Here is a 19,888-nt window from a genome sequence, read left to right on the forward strand (position 1 = left end):
CTTATAAATGTTTTTGTAGGACATATAGTATACATCTCGATAAGGTATGAGAACACACCACACTTATTTATTTATTTTTTGCATATCTTTTCCTCCGAAGTGCATGACATATTCCAAAATAAGTTTCAGGAAACAGGCTGTATGCATATCATTTGGGTTATGTTTATTAAATCACTGCATCTCACGTCTGTCTCTCTTGGTCGCTTTTTTATAACACACAGAGGAGGATTTATAATTTTTTTTTTTTTTTTTTTTTTTTTTTTAATAACCACATCTTTTTAAATGTTGTTTTAGTCCTCTAATATTTGTGCTATTTCACACTGGGTCTAAATGAAAATTATTAAAAACAAATAAAAACTACCTTTGCGCACGAAGTTTGCCTTCATATCAAACACACATCATAAAGGGCCTCGACATGCCCAGTGAAAGAGGAAATAACATAAACGGAATACTCTGTCAAATGCTTTGACAAACCTTGCACTACCGGTAATTCGTGTTCTAATTTTCACTCTCATCGCAAACTATTTTATTTATTTATTTATTTTGTTGGGTGGGGGTAGATAAATCGTGATAAACTGTGGAGTTTCCCGGTGAAAACATTAAATAACGGAGCTGATTTTCAGCGCTTTACCGGCTTTTTCTAATAGTAGCACCTCTTTGTATCTCCCCCTCGCACTGCGGTCTATGTAACGTGGTGGCTGCTGTCCTCTGAGCAGAAGCTGTCTGTTTTATCGCTCAGCGATTGGCTGTTGGTGCTGATGACTCTTAGACTGAGACAAAAGCCTGGGCCAATCGCGGTGGATATTTATTGGGTCCGTGCTCCTGAATGACAGTCAGCAAAGATGGCGTTGAGAGAGCTGTCCTCGCTGGAGAAATCACTAGGATTGAAAAAGCCAAACAAGTACAGCACGCAAGGCGACAATAAGGTGAAATGATTGAAGAAACTACTTAACTGTTATAAGTGCGCAGATCGAATGTCTTCACAACGAAGGAAGTAGTCCATAATATAAAGAGCAGCACGTGTTCCATAAATGCTGTAATACTACGCGATTTCCTCCAGTCTCTCCGTCACCTCAGATATTTAATGCTACTCGCTAACTAGTAAGCTGACATGAAAGTCCACGACTTGCTAGCAATGCTGTGTTTACCATCACAATAGGCATTTAATAGATTTTTTGTGTCGTTTGTCTGAAACATTGTACAAGAACATAAACCCTAGCTATCCTCATTACATGGTTACCACGACAAAGAAGCTGCGGTAGCTAGCTGTTTAATGTGTTAGACTACTAGTTAGCTAGCTAGCAATATTAGCCTTCATTCCAAGTTCAGGATTTCATGCCACGACACGCACTAGCAAGCTAAGTGTATGACACATGATCTTAACATCGGAATATGCTACTATTGCATGACGGGAATATGATCTGCCAGCGTAGGATGAGCCAATCGATCTCGTTCATAAATAAAATAACTGCGAAGTCAATCACGTTTTGTGTATTAACTTGTGAGCTAGCTGGTTACATGTATTTGCTCGCTATCCAGTACTGTATTTACTGTAGCACGTACTGCCAGCATCTTCATGTGTGACTGTGCTGTACAATAAACTGGTTTTACGAGCTAGCAATTACCAGCATTTTTATTAAATTAGCTAGTGCCGAATACCTGTTCAGTAACTGTATTTATGGTAAGAGCCATAGGCCTGCATGTTTTCAGCTTTTAGCAGTAACTTATGCTTTACCGGAATTTCTGGCCTAAGCCGGTGCGAACTAGTTATTGGATGGAGGCTAGTCAACTGAAGGCCTTGAATCACTGTTTGCTCGCTAAGAATATAGATATTCTAGATTTTGCTGCAGTATTATGGCACATGTACAAAAATGGTATTCTGGTTTCCCGCTCCTCCACAGGTTCCAGTTCTTCAGATCAACAATGGGCCAAGCCTGTCCGGGCTAGTGACCATCGCCACTCATCTGGTCCAGGAGGCCAAGCGGCCAGAGCTGCTGGGCGACTCTGCTGAGCAGAGGGCCGTGGTGCAGCAGTGGCTGGAGTACAGGGTCACCAAGCTGGACAACTGCCCCAAAGAGGAAATCAAGACCATCCTTAAGGTGTGTCTGTGCTCTCTCCTTCTTTTGTCTACTCGTGTACCAATGAGTGTGCAGTAGTCCCACCCGCATGTTAATGATTGGATGATACAAATCCAGTGTGATTTACTGCATCCAGTGTCGTTTTCATTGTAGCGTGTTCCATGGTATGTTGTACGCACTGTATTTAGTGTGGTAAGCACTGTTTTGCCACTGATACAGATTCGGAATCAATGTACATGGTCATTGCATACGATTGGTTTAAATTAAGGTATATTTGTACACTGTAAATTGAAAAGTTTGACCATGAGGATACTTTCTAACTGCAACTATTGGGGGGGGGGGGGGATTATAAAATGGATGACTTTAATGAATGAAAAGGTATGGAATTAGAGTTACAGAGTCTCAGGCTTCCCTTTGGCTTTGTAATAAGACTGATGTGGGAGTTCTCCTTACTGCATAATGAAGTTTACAGTCATGTTAGGGTGTGTCTGCACTGCAGCCTAACCATACTGCGCTGCTGTGATTCACAGTGTGCACGTTTCCATGGGGCACCAGTGACAGCATCCAATTTTTCATCCTGCAAATGAGGACTCCCCTCGTTTATGGAGGAAAATATTGCTCAGGCAAACCGATCAGCCTTTTGATTTCCCCCTTGTTCCGGAGCGAGTCCGTGGGAAGTCTGCTCTCGGCGGTAGCTGGTCTTTTGCTTGTAAGCAGACCCGTCTCTCTCTCTCGCCTCGGCACGGCTCATCGTTCTCTCTGGCGCTCTCCGTCGCTTCGGGGGGTAGCGGGGCGGGGCCTGGAATAACAGGGCCTCAGAGGTAGCCCCCGAGCGGGAGGCGCCTTTCTCCCCGGCTGAGTGCTACAGAACAGCCCGGAATAAGCTGACAGGCGCGCCGGGCCGGCGAGGGCCCGGCGGAGATGAGCCGCCGCCTATCCGCCGCCCTCGGTGGTGTGCGCGTGACGCGTTCGGGAGGGTCAGGGAGGCGCGGATGCGGACAGGACGGCGTTGGCGCTCTGAGGGCGTGTCTTTAGGGGGGGCGCCGTGCTCACTGACTGTGTGAAATGGCTGGGGGAGGTGCCCTCGGCGCTGTCTGTCACTGCCGCATGCCCCGCTGTCATCTGTGCGATGTCATCTGTGTGATGTCATGCACCTCGGTGGAGTAGGGCCCCTGTAAGTGTGATCGTGTGCAGATGGAATGAAAAGGTTGAAAACGACATCCCTCCCACTCTTTATACCAGCCAGTTAGTAATGGTGTGCAAAACAGGAAGTACTGTATAGTTTGACTTGAAATGTAGAATTTTTGAGAAGAAAATCAGGCTGTGTACGGGTAGATAAAGGCCTGTGCACACTGAGCTGTATGTGGCAGCACATTTAAAACGAAGTTTGCCGTTGCACCACTTTACGCCGTAGCGCAGAGTCAGGTGGTTCCGAGGCTATTCCCAGAGAGCAGCGTAGCCTCTGGGGGCGGGGTGAAGGCGCTGCGCTGTGCGGTGGGGGCCGTAGCTGTAGGGAACGCGAGGGCCCGATCGCGGAGGAGTAGCCCGCCGCCTTCACGGCTTGCTTGGCGGCACACTCTTGCCGCACTGTAACTCCATTAGCCCTCAAGACGTCGGCGCGGCGCTAGTGCTAAAGACGGCGGCGTCCCAGGAGACCTGCTCAGCCGGAGCCCCTCCCCCCTCCCCCCATGCCAGCCTGAGCTCCCCCACCCCACCCCACCCCACCCCGCGTGCCAACCGCAGCCACAGTCACGGGGGGTTCATTAGATTAGCCGCTCGCTGAGTCCGTGAGGAGAGGACGGAGCAGCTACCCCAGCATCTGTGCCAGCAGCCTAGTGTCCAAGGTGCAAAGGCGGCTCCAGGAGGGGGGCCATCGCTAGCCAAAATCCCCCCAGGTCACGCATTATGAACGTGCACATATTCTCCATTGAAACGTGCATTGAAGAGTCACGCAATCTGATGTACAGGTTAACTCATGCCTTGAATAATATTAAGCATCTCTTGGGTTTTACAATTAATTAGTGGTTTTTCTAGTACAATCTACCATATTGCATATAAAGTATATGGTTTTGATATTTCAATTTATGGTCTTGTGATGTAATTGCTGTGACCACTATAATTTCAGTCTTTTTAGACTTGGCCTTTTAGTACTACTGAAATTTGTCGTCTTCTTTCTTTTAAAATATCAGGAAGTAGTGTTTTAAACAGACAGATACAGCCCCCCCCCCTCCTTGGAATGCAAAAACAGCTTGAATTGTGTGAGGTAGGGCCCACGGGGGTCCTTCAGTTGGAATACCAATGTGTGATTCAGCCCAACTGCTTTGAATTCACATTTTGCCGTTCGAAACAGACGTTACAGCCTCTCGGTATCTATGTGGCCATTTAGTCATTTTTTCCCCACTGAGGGAAAATGTGTGATATTCTGAGAATATTGCAACACAACACGATTTCGAATTACATTACATTATATTTATTTAGAAGACGCTTTTATCCAAAGCGATGTACAAAATGCATATCGTGGTCATTGGACAACTACAAAACACGGGTTCAATAAGGTATGACACTGAGAATGAGTGTAACTTCTTTTATTTTTTGGTTTCTTACAGGACCTTAACCAGTACCTGGAAGATAAGGTTTACCTGGCTGGAAATAATTTCACTTTAGCTGACACTCTCATGTACTACGGAATTCATCACATAATGGTAAGTGTAGAATTTGCAATCTGAAATCCTGGGCTTTGTTCTTGTTTTTTTTTTAAAAAGTGTGACTGTAGTGTCACAATTGTGGTGTCAGATGAGAGAAAGTCGGGACAGGCCGTTAGGCGAAGGAGCGAAGTGATGCGCTGGGCTTCAGACTGGGGCCGAGGAAGTTTGTGTCATTCTGGCCCTGGGCTTGCTGAGGCTCGGGGATCACATGCTCGGAAATGTCAGCGTTTGTGGCGGGGATGGAATGTTGCCACCAGCCACTCGGCACAAGAGAGTCAGTTTGTTTTTATCGCCGTCATTAGCCTATGAACTGAGGTCAGTCTGCCGCGGTGTGCCCCTCCCCCTCCCTCTTCCTCTCTCTCTCTCTCTCCCACCCCGAACGTGGTGAGCGTCGACTGTAGGGCACAGACGGCTGCGAGGGTCATGTGACTGTCACTGTGTCCCTGCAGGTGGACCTCACCGTTCAGGAGAAGGAGAAGTGGGCCAACGTGTCCAGGTGGTTCGACCACGTCCAGCACTACCCCGGAGTCCGACACCACCTGCCGCCGGTGGTGGTCTCGAGGAACCGCCTCTACACTGGCGGGCACCACTGAGCGCCCTGCCGGCACACGGCGGTCGGCTGCTATTGGCTGCTCTGGGGGGGGGGGGAACATCGTGACCTCTCCCCACCTAGCCCCGCCCCCCTCCCCTCCCCCTCAGCATCCGAAGTCCAGATTGCTAATACCCGGGTGTACCCTGTGAAAAGTGAGGAACCTGTCTGGGTTGGGTGGTGTTTGGTTCTGAGTATTTTTGGTTTTCTGGGGGTGTCTTTTTTCTTGCATATTAATATATTCAAATGATTGAAGAGGTTGAAAGAATCAGGTTGTTGAGGGACTATATTCAGCTTGGAGCAGAATGCTGAAACGATTCATGTTCATTTTGCAGGTGTTTGCAAGTGGCTGTTTGCAAGTGGCAGTATGAACTGCATAATTTAAATGTAACATTCAGTGGAATCTTATCTGCCAGTGTAAAAAAAATACTAAAACTGTGTGAATAGGCCCTAGGGAAAATGCCATATGTGCTTCAAATCTGAAGCCTTTATGAAATGTTTTCTTGTTTAAGAATTTTCAAGAATATCGAAAATCTCTTCGTTCCTGCAGAAAACGCTGCGTCGTTTTTTTTTTTTCCCCCCCTTCTTCTTTGCAAGCTAGTCTCGGAGAAAGTTTCTGCTTCTCCTCTGCCTATTTTTGGTACAGTACATCTAGCGGCCCGGGCATGAGCCTGGAGTTTTAAATCAGACTTGCTCGAATCAATCAGCGTGTTTATGCTGAAGGGGAGAGGGCAGCTCACCAGCTGTACAAATGGATTGGTAATTGGCAGAGCTGCTCTGTCCATGGGGCCTGGGTGAGAACAGCGCATTGTGTGTGTCGTTCCTCTCCGTTTCCCGTTCGGAGGGCTGGAGGGCGGGAAACCCTTTCATGTGCAGCCTCCCCGTGTTTGTATGCCTTGCACAAATAAACTTGATTTATCTGTTCGCAGCGCACCGCGTCGCCCATCCCCGCTAATATGCGTTTTGACCGCCGGCACGGTGGAAGAATAACCCTTTGCAACACGCATCACGATAGGAAATTTGCAGAAGTGATGCAAATTAGCACACGCATTAGCAAGTTACAAATTACATTATTACACACCCACTAGCACACTACCTGATTTTGATCATTGTATTCAGTTTTCTTTTTCTGTAAAAAAAAAAAAAAAAACGTGCAGGCTCATACATTTGTCATGTTTACTCACTGTTTGGTGTAATTTAGACAAATGTTGGTCCTTTGTACTTTTTTATTGCAGTTGCTCTGTATGAGTATCTTTTTATGTGGAACGTCTGCTGCTTTACCGATGTTTAATCTCAAATAAATGCTGTCCTGTGCCAATAAAGGGAAACAAATATGGTACTGTGATCTTGTGAAGGTCTCTTTTCTTCCTGTGTTGCTTCTCTGATAGTGAATCAGCATTCAGTACATCTATGGTTTGGTATACAAAGAAGAGACAAAGAACTGTGTGTATTATAAAGTGTAAACTTGTGAAAAACATGAATCCTGCCATCATTGGAACATGCCTTGTGACTTGATAAGGGAGAAGGGTGTCATACTTTACAAGAGAGTCTCTGTTGGTGTATTTTGGTCTTGATTAGAAATTTCTGGCCATGGTCTTAAAAATGGTTTTGCTTTGAGAGGTGCTTACAAGTTGAAGCCACACCTCACGAATGATAAAAGCTTTAAATAGCTTCTCAGTAATGAAATGTGAGTGTGTATATACATATGCGTGTGCGTGTGTGTGCATGTGTATATAAAATGAATGTGTCTACAATGTCGAAATGTTGGTGGCCACTTTTTATCCTATTAAATGTTGTTATACTGTGCCTGACACAGGTATATTGAAATGTAAATTGGTATGAGGTCACATTAATGAAGGCACAACAGGAGATCCAGAAAGCCCAATTAATTTGCACCCCTCCTGACTCTCCTGGCTGTGCACCACCTTTGGGGTTATCTCCCCTGGGAGGGGTCGCTGCCATGTGGCGACATTCACATTCTCGGCCCCGGGGCCGATAAGGCACATTCTTTTTCCGTTGCCCCATGGTCACCCAGGGGTCAGAGGTCAAGTGAACGGAGGACTTGACGAGGGCCCCCCCGGTGGCTCACATTCCCGTCGGGAGTCCATCTCACAGCATGCAGCGGGACCCCCACCACCCCCACCCCCAGAGAGCCAGAGGAGGCCGAGAGGAGCTGTGGAGAGCTCCCGCGGTTCAGCGTCTGGCTGCTGTCCCTCACCCTGAGTCTGGCCGGCTGAGTCAAAACCACATTACCCGGGTATAAAATCGATGGCCATTGCTGAGAACGCAAGATTTACTCAGGAAAACTACTGAAGATTCCTTATGCAGTTGCGGATGTGCACTATTTATGTTATGTTAGTCTAGACGTCCTAAGGAAGTCTGACACTGTGCACGTACTATTAATTATGTCGCGTTAACGAGAGAGACTGAAGCATAAAATGAGACGTGTATGTGGCAAAGCATCGTCTTCCTGATTAATTCAATGAAACGATCAACACTGTGTGGGGCACATTAGCGCTGAGTAAGTCCTTGTGACAGCCTCCGCGTTATCGGTCCGTTACAGTTTGCGACGTTTACACCATGCGCCTGTAAAGATGACATCTGATTGTCCTTTGCGATTACAGAAGTGTGGGCATGAGGGAAGTGTGCGTTCTGCTCAGACCCGAAATGTGTTCCCTGGCTGAGACACCCCATGGTATACAGGCAATGTCTGCAGAACATTTACAGCAGGAATATAGTTTATAGGAACATAATACTGTCACGCTGGGGTGTTGTGGTGCACTGGAAGGAGGCAGTATTTTCAGAGACAAACGCACATCTCAGCGGACTCTCTGTAGCGTGTAGAGGAATAGGGTCTTTTGGAGAAACATTCTTCAGTGCCTAATTGTGAATGAGATGCACATTTTCAAGGACAAGCATTTCTCTACTGCCATGTAAAGTCAGGAGTGGGGTGTTTTTTTATCACCTCAGTATAGGCGTGTACAGAGGGGGGCCTGAGTCTGTGTGTGTGTGTGTGTGTGTGTGTGTGCGAGCGATGGTTTGCCAGTCAGGGCGCTGGATTCCCCAAAGGTGATGGAGTGCACGCACGCATCCTCAGGCAATGAGATCATGCTGGAACTCGGGCACGAATGAATGACTGACTGCTGCAGAATGTCATACCTGCCGCAGCTGTGTGTAGCGTTTCATACTCGGTGTGTTCCTTCATGCGCACGTTCATGGGGCTCTGCACTTTGCTGTGGGGTTTATTTATCTCACAAGAGACAAGCAGGATGCTCAGTGTTGGGTCAAGCAACTTTTTAAAAATTTCACCCCACAGATTACATCTAATAGTCAAATGCTATGTTCTTTACAATAATAAACCCCTTAACACTTTCTTGTCAATGTGTAAGGAAGACGCTGTGCTCACGTTCAGTGTTCTTTATACCAAAGCTCCAGATTGTCTGGGTCACCAGCTCAGCACATTTTTGTGTGGGTCTTGAACGTGTCCCTTCAAACACACCATCCTTGGCTCTTCTCTCATGGGGTGCCGGAGTCACAAATGAACCAGACAGGACCGCATCTTTGTGTCCCGGAAGCGCACAGCAAATTTATGAGGTATCTCCCTTTATTCCAACAGCCCCGCAGGACTTGCCATGCAACTTCAATTTGCCCTCTCGCCTGAACATCCCCTGATGGCATGTCTGGAGGAAGGGCATTCAGAGTGAGCTGATATAATATTAATTGCGACTGAAACCCCTCGACGAAAGGGTGCGCTTTTTAAAGCACTGTTTGGGATCTGAAGGCACCGAGACGAGAGGGCTGGAGCGCGGAGGCTGGGGCGGCGGGATCGCGGCGGGGTTTGGGGGAGAGCCGTGCCTCGCAGACGTGTTCCTGCGGCGCTGGGAGACACGCGGGGTCGGAGCCCTCAGCTACACCCGTAATGACCACAAAAACGCTCTCATTACCATCGCTCCGCGGCTCCGGGCTCATCTGCATGCACACCGCCAGCTTGTGAATTTTTAATTTCCGTCTTATTACGGGCAGGTTTTAATCCGGGCTGACTAATTTATTTAAACCTGCAGTGAAACGGGCTTCTTCACTCGCAGCGCTTTGCCGCGTGTCTCTCCCGGTTTCCTAATGAAAAGCTCGGAGACGCGGACATGTCCGGTCGCCTTTGTCGCGCGAAACAAAAACATTGTTTGGTTTCATTAGGCTATGTGTCCTTAACCGTTAACTAAGTGTTTATAAATCATTTACCCAATGTGCCCTTGTGCAGCACACCACCTGTACGGTACGAACGTATACTTTTCTACGTGATTCAATGCAGCATCCATACTTCTTTCACTAAATATGTTAGTGACTGCGTATAGTGGGTACCAGCAAATTCTAATTGCATTCCAGTTTGTGTTTTTTTTTTTTTTTGTTCTTGACTATGTCCTCGTTGAAAAAGAATACATATTGAATGACAGAAGTGCTGCTGTTTTTCTTGTATTTAACCAGTTGGATATCGCAGGAAAAAGAAAGGAGGAAAGTTTGTCGGCACATTGTTAATGGATGAATCGTGACGAAAGGATTCTGAACCAGAAGTGCACCTTTTACTCTTGCCTCATTGTTTCATGTTCACATCGCCTTCATTGCTCAGTGACTTGATCTGGGACTGAGGGCATGATGCTGGTCCCGAGCATCACATGCACACTGTACGTGACCTTCCCAGAGAAAGACTGCAGAAGAACAGATCAGTGCAGAGGAAAGGAGTGGAGTAGGGATGGGGGGGGGTGCCAGCTGGGGTCCCAGTTGAACCATCAGCCCTTGCTTTAACAAGCCTCTCCACAATTCTGGAGAGAACGTTATATGTAGGTCAGATCTTATGTCAATACAGGTTCACGGCCTGTCTGTTGCTTTACAGGAACATTTTATATGACATAAACGGCTCAGATTTCTGATGTGTCTCATCTTAGCTTATTTCTCGTACTTAAAGTTTGTCTTACTAAATACAAAGTGACACTGCTGATGCAACATGCTATTTTATTTCTCATTCTATGGTGGTAAAGTACATAGCAATACATCAATAAGCCACACGGTTGTTTATAATCTTTTATATCTGTGGCCCATGTTAACTAATCATTTTTTATAACCATGACCAGAAACTGTCTTTCACGAAACAGAAACATATTCACATCACCTTAAGTGTGCTTTCAAAATAAAGAAGTTGACCATTGAGTTTTTGACCCATATTTGAAGTTTTCAAGTCAGTGAACAATAAAGACAACAAATTGTGCATATACTTTTCTTGAGTGTCACTCTGCGATGAAACACGCATTTGGACCGTAGGGAATATTTCCCAAAAACACCCGTGGATAAATCAAAGATAAACAACTGCTTAAATGTTAAGAGGAGAGAATTGCCAAATTACACAGCGTAAATCAAGCATGTCAATTTAGTTATAAGCATGTGTGCTGTGAAATTGATTTTGTTTCTTCGTATTTAATTAATAAATTGCTAATGGTGCACAGCACCCTGAAAGGTCAATTAAATTTTAAGTGTTGAAAGGTACTGTACCACCAGTATACCTCCACCACAGCCTCGGGAGCAGGTTAACATGGGGACCCCACAAGGGGGTTAGATCCTTAGCAGCTCTCACAGCCTTGGCAAACTAACAGTGAATATTTGGTGAGGTCCGCATACCCCCTGGAATCCCCACGCTAACACTCGTCTTTGATGTAAAGGGTTATTAGCAGGAATTGAGCGTTTATGAATAAAGTTAGTCTTTTGGGCTAAATTTAACAGCACATGACCCACAGCTGATTTCTGACTTCATGAAAAAAATAATATATGATGGGTGTTCCATGAAATTGACATTTGCACCCACGGAAGGGGCGAGCGGGCAGGACAAGCCGCGCCTTTGTGCTGGGAGGGGGAGCGGTGTGGGGGGCTCTTATCTTGTGTTGCTGCACACTCCTCATTAGCTATAAAATGTGTCCGCCTCATACAAGGCCGCATTTACACCAGCGGTGGGTCTGCAAACTTTGAGCCTTTGAACCGGAGCCTGGCCCCAGGAGCTACAGAGGATGTCGTTGATGCGCCGGGTAATTAGGAGGGTTATCTGAGTGTACGACACCGCAGAGACAAGCCGGGCCACAATGGGCCCAGTGTTCCTGCGCTGCTTTGTCGTCTCGGCCCCCCCGCCCAGCCTGACCGCTTCGGAAAGAGGGGAGAGGTCTGTGCGTCCCTCGCGGAACGCCCTCGTGACTGTTACGCTCGTCAGGCTGCTCGGTCTCACGCAGCACCCCGGCACCGCTTCGCTTTCGACGGTTTAACGCGGTGGCGTGCATGTGATGTCCTCACACCAGCGAATTATGACCCAGGCCTTAATCGGAACAATTATTTGCTGTAATCACATTATGTGGTGCATTACTGTCCGGATAACCGGATGATATGGGAACTTGTTTGTAAGTGAGGGGAATGAGGCACCTGGTACAGACAGGTTGCTTTTTCTCAAACGGCTGTGGGTTTGCACCGCGACGTGAACTTGTGCTGTTTTGATGAAAGCACGGCTGAACACATTGTGCTTCTTTGTGGACACAGACCAAAGGCATGTCTATGATACCAGTTTGCCCCCAATGCTTGAAATTCAAATACTTAATACAAACATGAAAAGTAATTACTTGTACAATCCTCCTTTTAATAGCTATACATATACAATCAAAGAAAATAAATGCTATGATATTAAGGTTTTGAGTTTTCTTTTGAATGAATATTAACGTTTTGTACATGATTTGCATAAAATATTTTTTCTCCAATCATCTGGTGATGAAGTACCAACTCATACAAATACGTTAAGATGATAATAAAAATTTGTTAACATGGTAACTTGTCTATTACTGACTGTACCTAAGAGACTGTACAGGCATCATGGCTTGATGTTTAAGCAGATGCATGGATGTGTCAATATGTAACTGGAATGTAAAAACAAGATACAGCAATGGTGGACTTGTGAATGTACATTACAGAAGGAACGTTCCCCTTCCATCCTCCAGCTATCTTGTTCAGAAATATTTTAACTACATCAAAAGTAATTTTTATTATTTTTCCATTTATACATTCAGAAAAATGTATATTTTTCTTATGGCTTAATTAACACTTTAGAAGTTAAAAAAAGAATTGCACACTCTAAATATATGAAGGGAAAATAGCATTTATTTAAAGTGTGCCGTTATCAGCTGCATGGATCTAAACTATGGAAATTGTATACAATATATTTCCATTATCCTACTTTGCTGATTATATCTTACAGTAAGTGTCCTTCTAAATGTAACTTATTTTTTGCTCATCCAGAACACTGCACTTTCATGTTATCTTTCCATTATTTCATGTGTTAGCATGATTGAGCATTGCAAACTGGTACCAAAAGGGGTGAAATGCTTCTAACAATCCATTGAGGTTTAATCACTCTTATTTGCTATTTCTTTGCATCCCATTGAAAGTGTGGGACATTGATCAATGTCTAAAATTCTATTTAAAAAATGCTAGAAAAAATGGCCTTTTAAGTGTGGGAAAGATTTATTGTTCTATTTCCCCTGCCTAAAACCTTGAAGCACATTCACACGTATCTCTGTTTCACTGCTTTCATAAAAGCATCAGTGACGAGGCCTGGTGAAGTTTAGTCAAAGACAGTTGGACATCACCTCCAGGGATGTGTACTGAAGAGCTGAGAAGCAGCCACAGCCCTGATTCACCCTGGAACACCTCTCCCATTGAGCATGAATGACTGGAGCTGCTGCTCAGGGATCCCCCTGGGAGCGATCTGGCCTGAGTCCATCCTCAATCACACACACACATACGGACACACACACACACACACACACGCACGCACTTACGCACACACACACACACACACACACACACATACATACATGCTCACACACACACACATACGCAGGCCCGCAAACACACGCAGGCACACACACACACACACGCACACACACACACACATACACACACACACACACCAGCACACACACACACACACACACACAGACACGCATACACACACACAGGCACACACACATGCACATGCACCGAGGGGCCAATACAAAAGACTGCTGGTCTTTGTTTCCCTGCCGTCGCTGAAGGGCTGTGTGGAGAGACAGGGCCGACCTGTCTGACTATGGAGCACATCTTGAAGGCTCACTTCCTGCCAAGGAGATTGGTGGTGGTGTAGAAGGGGCAAGGGGGGGAGGGAGGTGAGAAAGCCGAGAGAAAAGAGCGAGGAGAGGCGCTCGGTGAAGGGTCGAACCGTCGAGGACAGCTCTCTGAAAGGGGGAATCTGTGATGGCGGTGTCCCTCAAGGACTCTGGTTCCCGCCATGACAAACAGCAGCGCTAAACTCCTGTCAGGTCCCATCTCGAGACACCGTCTCTCCGGCAGGACGCTCCAAAGGGCCAAATCAGCGTCGGGACGTCGCTCGTGTTTGGAGCGGCATGAACGCCCGTCCGCCTCTGCTCTACGGGTGGCCTGGGTCACACCAGTCACACTCAGAGCGTGCCATGGCCAACAGCGCTGCCGCATCACAGCTGACATCACTTCTGCGGGATCTTCATTAGGGGCCAATTAAACTCCTTAGGGGCATGAGCCGAACAATTATTAAATACATTTTCTGTGTGATCAATGTATCTTCCTTCAGCAATAATCCTCCTGCATTACTAAGTCAATGCTAGCAGTTTACTTGTGGACACGAATATTCCTACAAAGCTAACTATAAACCGGATAAAGATACCTTTCAAAGCATGATGATCAAATAATTGTACTAAACACAAGTTGTTAACGTGGAATGTTTAGTTTATCCTATTCTGTAACATAAAATAAAGATAAAATTTTTATATTTGTACTTCTCCAAATATGAATGATTAAATGATTATAAGGATTTTCAAAGCTTTTTAATGTGGTATTTTACATCATTAACTTTTACATTAAATATATAATCTATATTAAAATTGAAATATGCTATTTGCAATATATATGCTATATACTGATTATCTACTGTAAAAAACAATGATATTCAATAATAATAATAATTATTATTATTATTATTGTTGTTGTTGTTGTTGTTGTTGTTACCACTATTATAATTATTATTAGCAGATAAATAAGACACTATAGAATTAAACAAAAACACTTTAAAAATGTTTTAAATATTTCTAGATTAAGCTTTCTTTAATCTAACAAAAAATCAGGAGTTATAGCTGTAAAATAATTGATAATGTAAAATATGTATTTGGTTTTCATTTGAAATTTTGAAATGCACTGCATCGTAGATAAGAATTTAGAAATTTAATAGATCAAATAAAAGAAAATGGAAAAGATAAAATGGCAATAGCCTATGTATTATATATACATCTCTGACATTTATCACAAGCAGATGTTATTTCGAACATGGGTTTATTGTAATGTGTAAGATATACATGTTTTTAAATGAATACAACTGCAGAATTATTATCAAGCAAATAAATAGCTAGCCAGCTTGTTGGAAATGTGTTTTTCCACAAACACTGCACATCTTTCCCAGGTGACTGCTTAACACTGGCAGTAATTGTAAATTTGCCCCTGGCGCAGTGTGAGTGCATGTGGTGTGTGTGTGTGTGTATGTGCGTGTGTATGCGTGTGTGTGAGAGAGTGTGTGTGCGTGTGTGCTGCATCCACTGATCACGGGTTCATATAAAAATTGTTTCCACTTTTTATTGTTCTCCTCACAGTTCCAATTTCCTGAACAGGAAACAGGGATGTATACATACATTTTACAATACTGCTCCCTGAGACGAGGGGCCAAATCTTTTCAGCATTTCCAGTCCTGTGAGCTAATTTGACAGCTCATGGGTGATGCGAATTCCACTTCAGAGAGACAGGTACCCTAGGGCTAGCCAGCTGGATTGTGGATGCTTACAGATTTGGCTTTCTCTTCCTGCTGGGTGTCATCTGTCTCCTTGGTCTTGCGGTGGATAATTTTTGTCCTCCTGACATCATGCGCCTGAGCAGTTTGTGCCTGGCAGCGCTTGTCTGTCCAGGTTGGGCATCAAACCCAGCCAGCGTGCGCCTAATCTGACGAGGCACCACTCCAAATACTGCCGCCCCCCCGGGGCCCCCTCTGCCCCACGTCAAAATCGCGGCCCACAAACTTCCAACCGTCGGGACCGCGGCCCTGCTTTCCCTGTCACGGGGGGCCGCCAGGGGACTTATTTCTCTCACGCAAAAGAATGTCCCCACTTCCTCTCCTGTGGCTGTCACTTTGATCGCCAGCGTCGCGTGGGAGGTCTGCCTCAACAGGTTTGGGTTTCCCTGCCTGTTGCCAGCAGTTGACTTCGACACCGCCACTTGGATGAAGCAATCCCTCCGTGGATTACCATCGGCCGACAGCCTGTGGGGGAAAGTGACAGCATTCCACACGCTAATCCCAGGGACGGCCCAATCCCGAGCAGCGAGAACGCTAATCGCAGCCGACACAATGATTTCCCATCGAGGAAGGCACTTTGTACTGCAAGACAAAAGTGACAATGTTGCTTTATGGAGAAAATTTCCAAAAAAGCACATGATGACGACATATGTTGATTTTCAGGTACTCAGCGACTGGGGTATCTCCATAGCTGGGCTGAGGTGGGATAGCATGGGATGGAACGATTGTGAGTACAGGGAGAGGTGTAATGTCTTATATTTTTTGTGGTTTATCTTCATAATAAAGTTCCTGCAATCTGAACTGTATTATTATCTATTTTCATTCTCTTTCCCACTTTTTCTTTCTCTTTCTCTTTCTCTTTCTCTCTCTCTCTCTCTCTCTGTATCTCTCTCTTTCTCTCCGATGGTGGGCAGCTCAGCTGCAGTCTCCGCAGGGAGGATGGCATTGAGCGTGAATGCATAAGCGCCGTGCGCCCAGGGTCTCAGAGGTGCAGAGGCCGAAGAGAGAGAGAGGGGCAGGTCGGGATGGCGCGGGAAGGAGCCCGCGAGTGGCGGCGGTGAGTAACTCGCCCACCTGTTCGGAGCCGCGATCAGCAGCGCTTAGTCTGCTGTCAGTGGCCAGCCTGCTCCCTTCGGCTTTCTCCTAGGGCCCTGGATCAAGACAAAGCGAGAGAGAGAGAGACCGGGAGACAACAAGAGAGAGAGAGAAAAACATAGGGAGCGAGAGAGAGAGAGCGAGCGAGAGAAAGCCTTCCTTGTAATGCAAAATAATTATACCCATTGGGTAATACAAGCGCTGTCGTTAGGGGCTTGATGGGAAAAAATGGAAAAAAAGAGATGTTTTTTTTTTCTCCCACCACCACTCAAAAACCCTGGTGGGTATGTTGTGTAAACCATTCGTACGGATCTACATAATGTTCCCTGTTTGTCAGTGGGCTAAAGGCTCCAGGACTCTATCTGAGGTCCTCACATCCAAGCAAGGGCATTCCTTTACTGTTCATAGCATTTCATATGCCTTGTGCATGACACTGCAGGATACACTGATACTGTTAAGCTATTGTCGTTTTTTTGAGTACTGTGATCTTTGTCAAGGATCACTTAATGTACACATAATGGCTTGTCCTCTCTAGTCAAATAATAAACTTTGTACTAAAAAGAAGAAAATAATAACAATTTAATTGTTATATATTATACCATTTTTTATTATATATTTCAGTTTATTATGACAGAATAGGAATGCAATATCACTGTGTTTTAGTAAGGATAGATGGTGTATGTGTGTGTCCATAACTCATTATTTTACCAAGAAAACACAAAGTTTGTGTATGTGACATACATACCCCATGATCATGTAGAGGTTATAGGCTAAAATATTCACTACACAGAGCTGCAAGGAATAAAAAAAACTACATCGCAGAAGTGTTTGTTAGGGAAGCCAAATAAAATAAATGTGATGCAATGTCTGGACAAAATAAGTAAATGGATATACAACTTTATTTAAACATAGTTTTATTGTTGCTGTTTCTTGTTTTTAAAGCAATCAAGTCAACTTTTCAATAACCTGATTTAGTTTTACTATGCTCTCTCAAATTATATCCGACTTGTAATTGTAATAACGAAGATTCCAAAGAACAAATCACATCTATAGAGGAATTTGGTAAATAGACTCGTGAGACAGATGATCTCATACAAACAGTATGTTTCATGCGAGGGAAAGTCGCATGCAAACCTCATTCAAACCAGGAAAATAAACTGGGCAGAAAATAATGTCATAAGACAGCTCCATCCTCATTATGTCAATGTTTGCTTTGTGCTTAAACTACGTGCACACTCCAGCGTAGAGTTAAAAGCAAAATATGTATTTATGTCAGAGGTTGGAAAATGGAGAATAATATTTCCAGTTGCCTCAGATATTGACTATTGTTTTCTACTGTAGTCCACAGCACCTCCGTAACCAAATATTTTAGGCAGAGAAAAATATATTTACCGTTCTAGAATATGCACAATGAAAATCTCCTTTAATGTATCAGTGAATTTAATTTATAATATCAACATTGAATGCATATATATGCATGTCCACAAGTATAATTTCCCCATTAAAAATCCTCAGATGCTGCAGACCTTTTTTCCTCCATGAAATTTGTTAATTTTATCCAATAATATTTGTGTACATCTGTGTATGTTGGTATTTATAGCATATCAATGAGCACGCATTTAAAATACAAATTAGATATTTGAATCCAAGTATTTTACAGTTTGAGTTCTGTACTGCATGTGTTTTTTAAGTGTTTTTTTAGTTGAATAAAATTGTAAACACATTCATATTTTATATGCAGGTTATGCAGCACATTTTTGTATGAGAAAAATATTTTAGCTTTACATCAGCAATGAATACATTCCATTAATTATGCAATTATCATTCACTAATTAAATAATATCATATAATGCATATGCATTTATACAATGATGATATAATGGTGATCATTTGAGTTGTAAAAATTTCCTTACTTCTTTCAACTGATGTTGAACTGCGTAGTCATCCACTGATTAATGTCTGTAATGTTAAACCCCCAGGCACTAGGTAATGGAAATGTATGTATTAATGAGCAGCTCATAACTGCTCTATAAATACAAACCAATGATGAAAAGTGCAACTGTTAGCTCAATCATATGGTCAGCGCGATCTAAGAATTCCTTCTACATCAAGAGTGCCTATTGAAAGCAAGAAATGAATTACTTAGTAAATGTGACCTTTCTTGAAATAACCATTGCATGTGGTCATACAACATCTATAATATTGAGAAAACTGCTTCTTAACTACTGATCACATGCACATTCTAGCAAGGAAGTTTCAAGGAAAATAACACATAGAATGTGAATAGTGAGTGCATATAAACTTATGAAATAAAGTTATGCACTTTACAGTTCAAGTTCAAATGGTTATTTACTAAAATTTTATTAAATTATCCACTCTATACATACGTAAATCATCCATATACATACATATTTATAATGGACCATTTAAATTTAATGGGTAAAGTGCATCACTTTATTTGAGAAATTAATCATTATCTGAACACAGGATGGCCTTGGGACATTATATTGACCATTGTCTCCACCTGGTGGCGAATATAAGGATAGATATTAGATTTATTTAAACACATCACACATTTTTATATTGACGCACCCCTCCCCACAATGCCATAATCTAGCATCTCTCGCAAGTCTTAATGACAATCGTGGAAAAAATAAACCTTTCAAGCCTTCTGAGCGTTTTTCATCAAATGATCTATCATATAAAGGGCTTTATATATGTTTATAATAAAACTGAAAACAAATGAAGATGAATTCATTTCTTAAATCTGCTTTGTTGTATCACATTTCATATTGAATACAATTACAACAGCCATTACTTTAGCCAGTATAAAAATGTCTTATGAAAATTTTAAACAGAAGATTTAAAATGCACATGAAAGACTTCTTTAACCCTTGTAGATATAAGTGTTGCACTTCCTAAGTACAAATACTTTGCTGTTGTGCATTAAATCATTTCTATGGTGCAAGACTGACATCTGCAGTCAAATCTCGAGCACTCCCTGATTTTTGTCCAAGTATGTTTTGATTTCCATAAACAGGGGTGGTTACACCGTCAGGCCGCACTAACAAGCGTGTGAGACCTGGGGACTACTTTCCAGCAAACTCTTTCGTTATTTTCGGACAACACTGTATCATTATCCATTTGCAAAAACAAAATCATTTACTGTGATTTTTTAAAATGCATCGAAGGAGATGACGTAATTGATTCAGTAGTAGTTGTGTCATGTGCCCAAGTGACCCTCCGCCTTCAAGTACACACAGGGTTGCCAAACGAGCCATTTTTTACATACACACTTACAAAATATATATTCGTAGGGTTAGGGGATTTCCAAGATAAAAATGTATGGTTGGATGTCAATGACAGATGAGGAATTTCTAAAACGAGGTGTGGGGTACAAACTGTGATAAATTTGTATGGGAGTCAATAGAAGATGGGAATTTTGAGGAATTTTTAGAGGGAATTAATTCAAGATCTGGCAACATTGAGCACATCA

The 19,888-nt window shown here is 43.7% G+C and overlaps 1 protein-coding gene across 1 annotated transcript; it reads left to right on the forward strand.

Annotated features, from left to right (window-relative positions):
* The first annotated feature begins 785 nt into the window (after nt 1-785).
* Nucleotides 786-6,717, forward strand: eef1e1 (eukaryotic translation elongation factor 1 epsilon 1). The gene is made up of 4 exons (XM_035412262.1): nt 786-926; nt 1,902-2,099; nt 4,685-4,780; nt 5,233-6,717. Exons 1-4 carry the CDS (start codon nt 843-845, stop codon nt 5,374-5,376), a joined length of 522 nt encoding a protein of 173 aa, XP_035268153.1. The 5' UTR covers nt 786-842; the 3' UTR covers nt 5,377-6,717.
* The last annotated feature ends 13,171 nt before the right edge of the window (nt 6,718-19,888 follow it).

The sequence above is a fragment of the Anguilla anguilla genome, chromosome 4 (genome assembly GCF_013347855.1).
Source record: "Anguilla anguilla isolate fAngAng1 chromosome 4, fAngAng1.pri, whole genome shotgun sequence".
NCBI classification, from domain to species: Eukaryota; Metazoa; Chordata; class Actinopteri; order Anguilliformes; family Anguillidae; genus Anguilla; species Anguilla anguilla.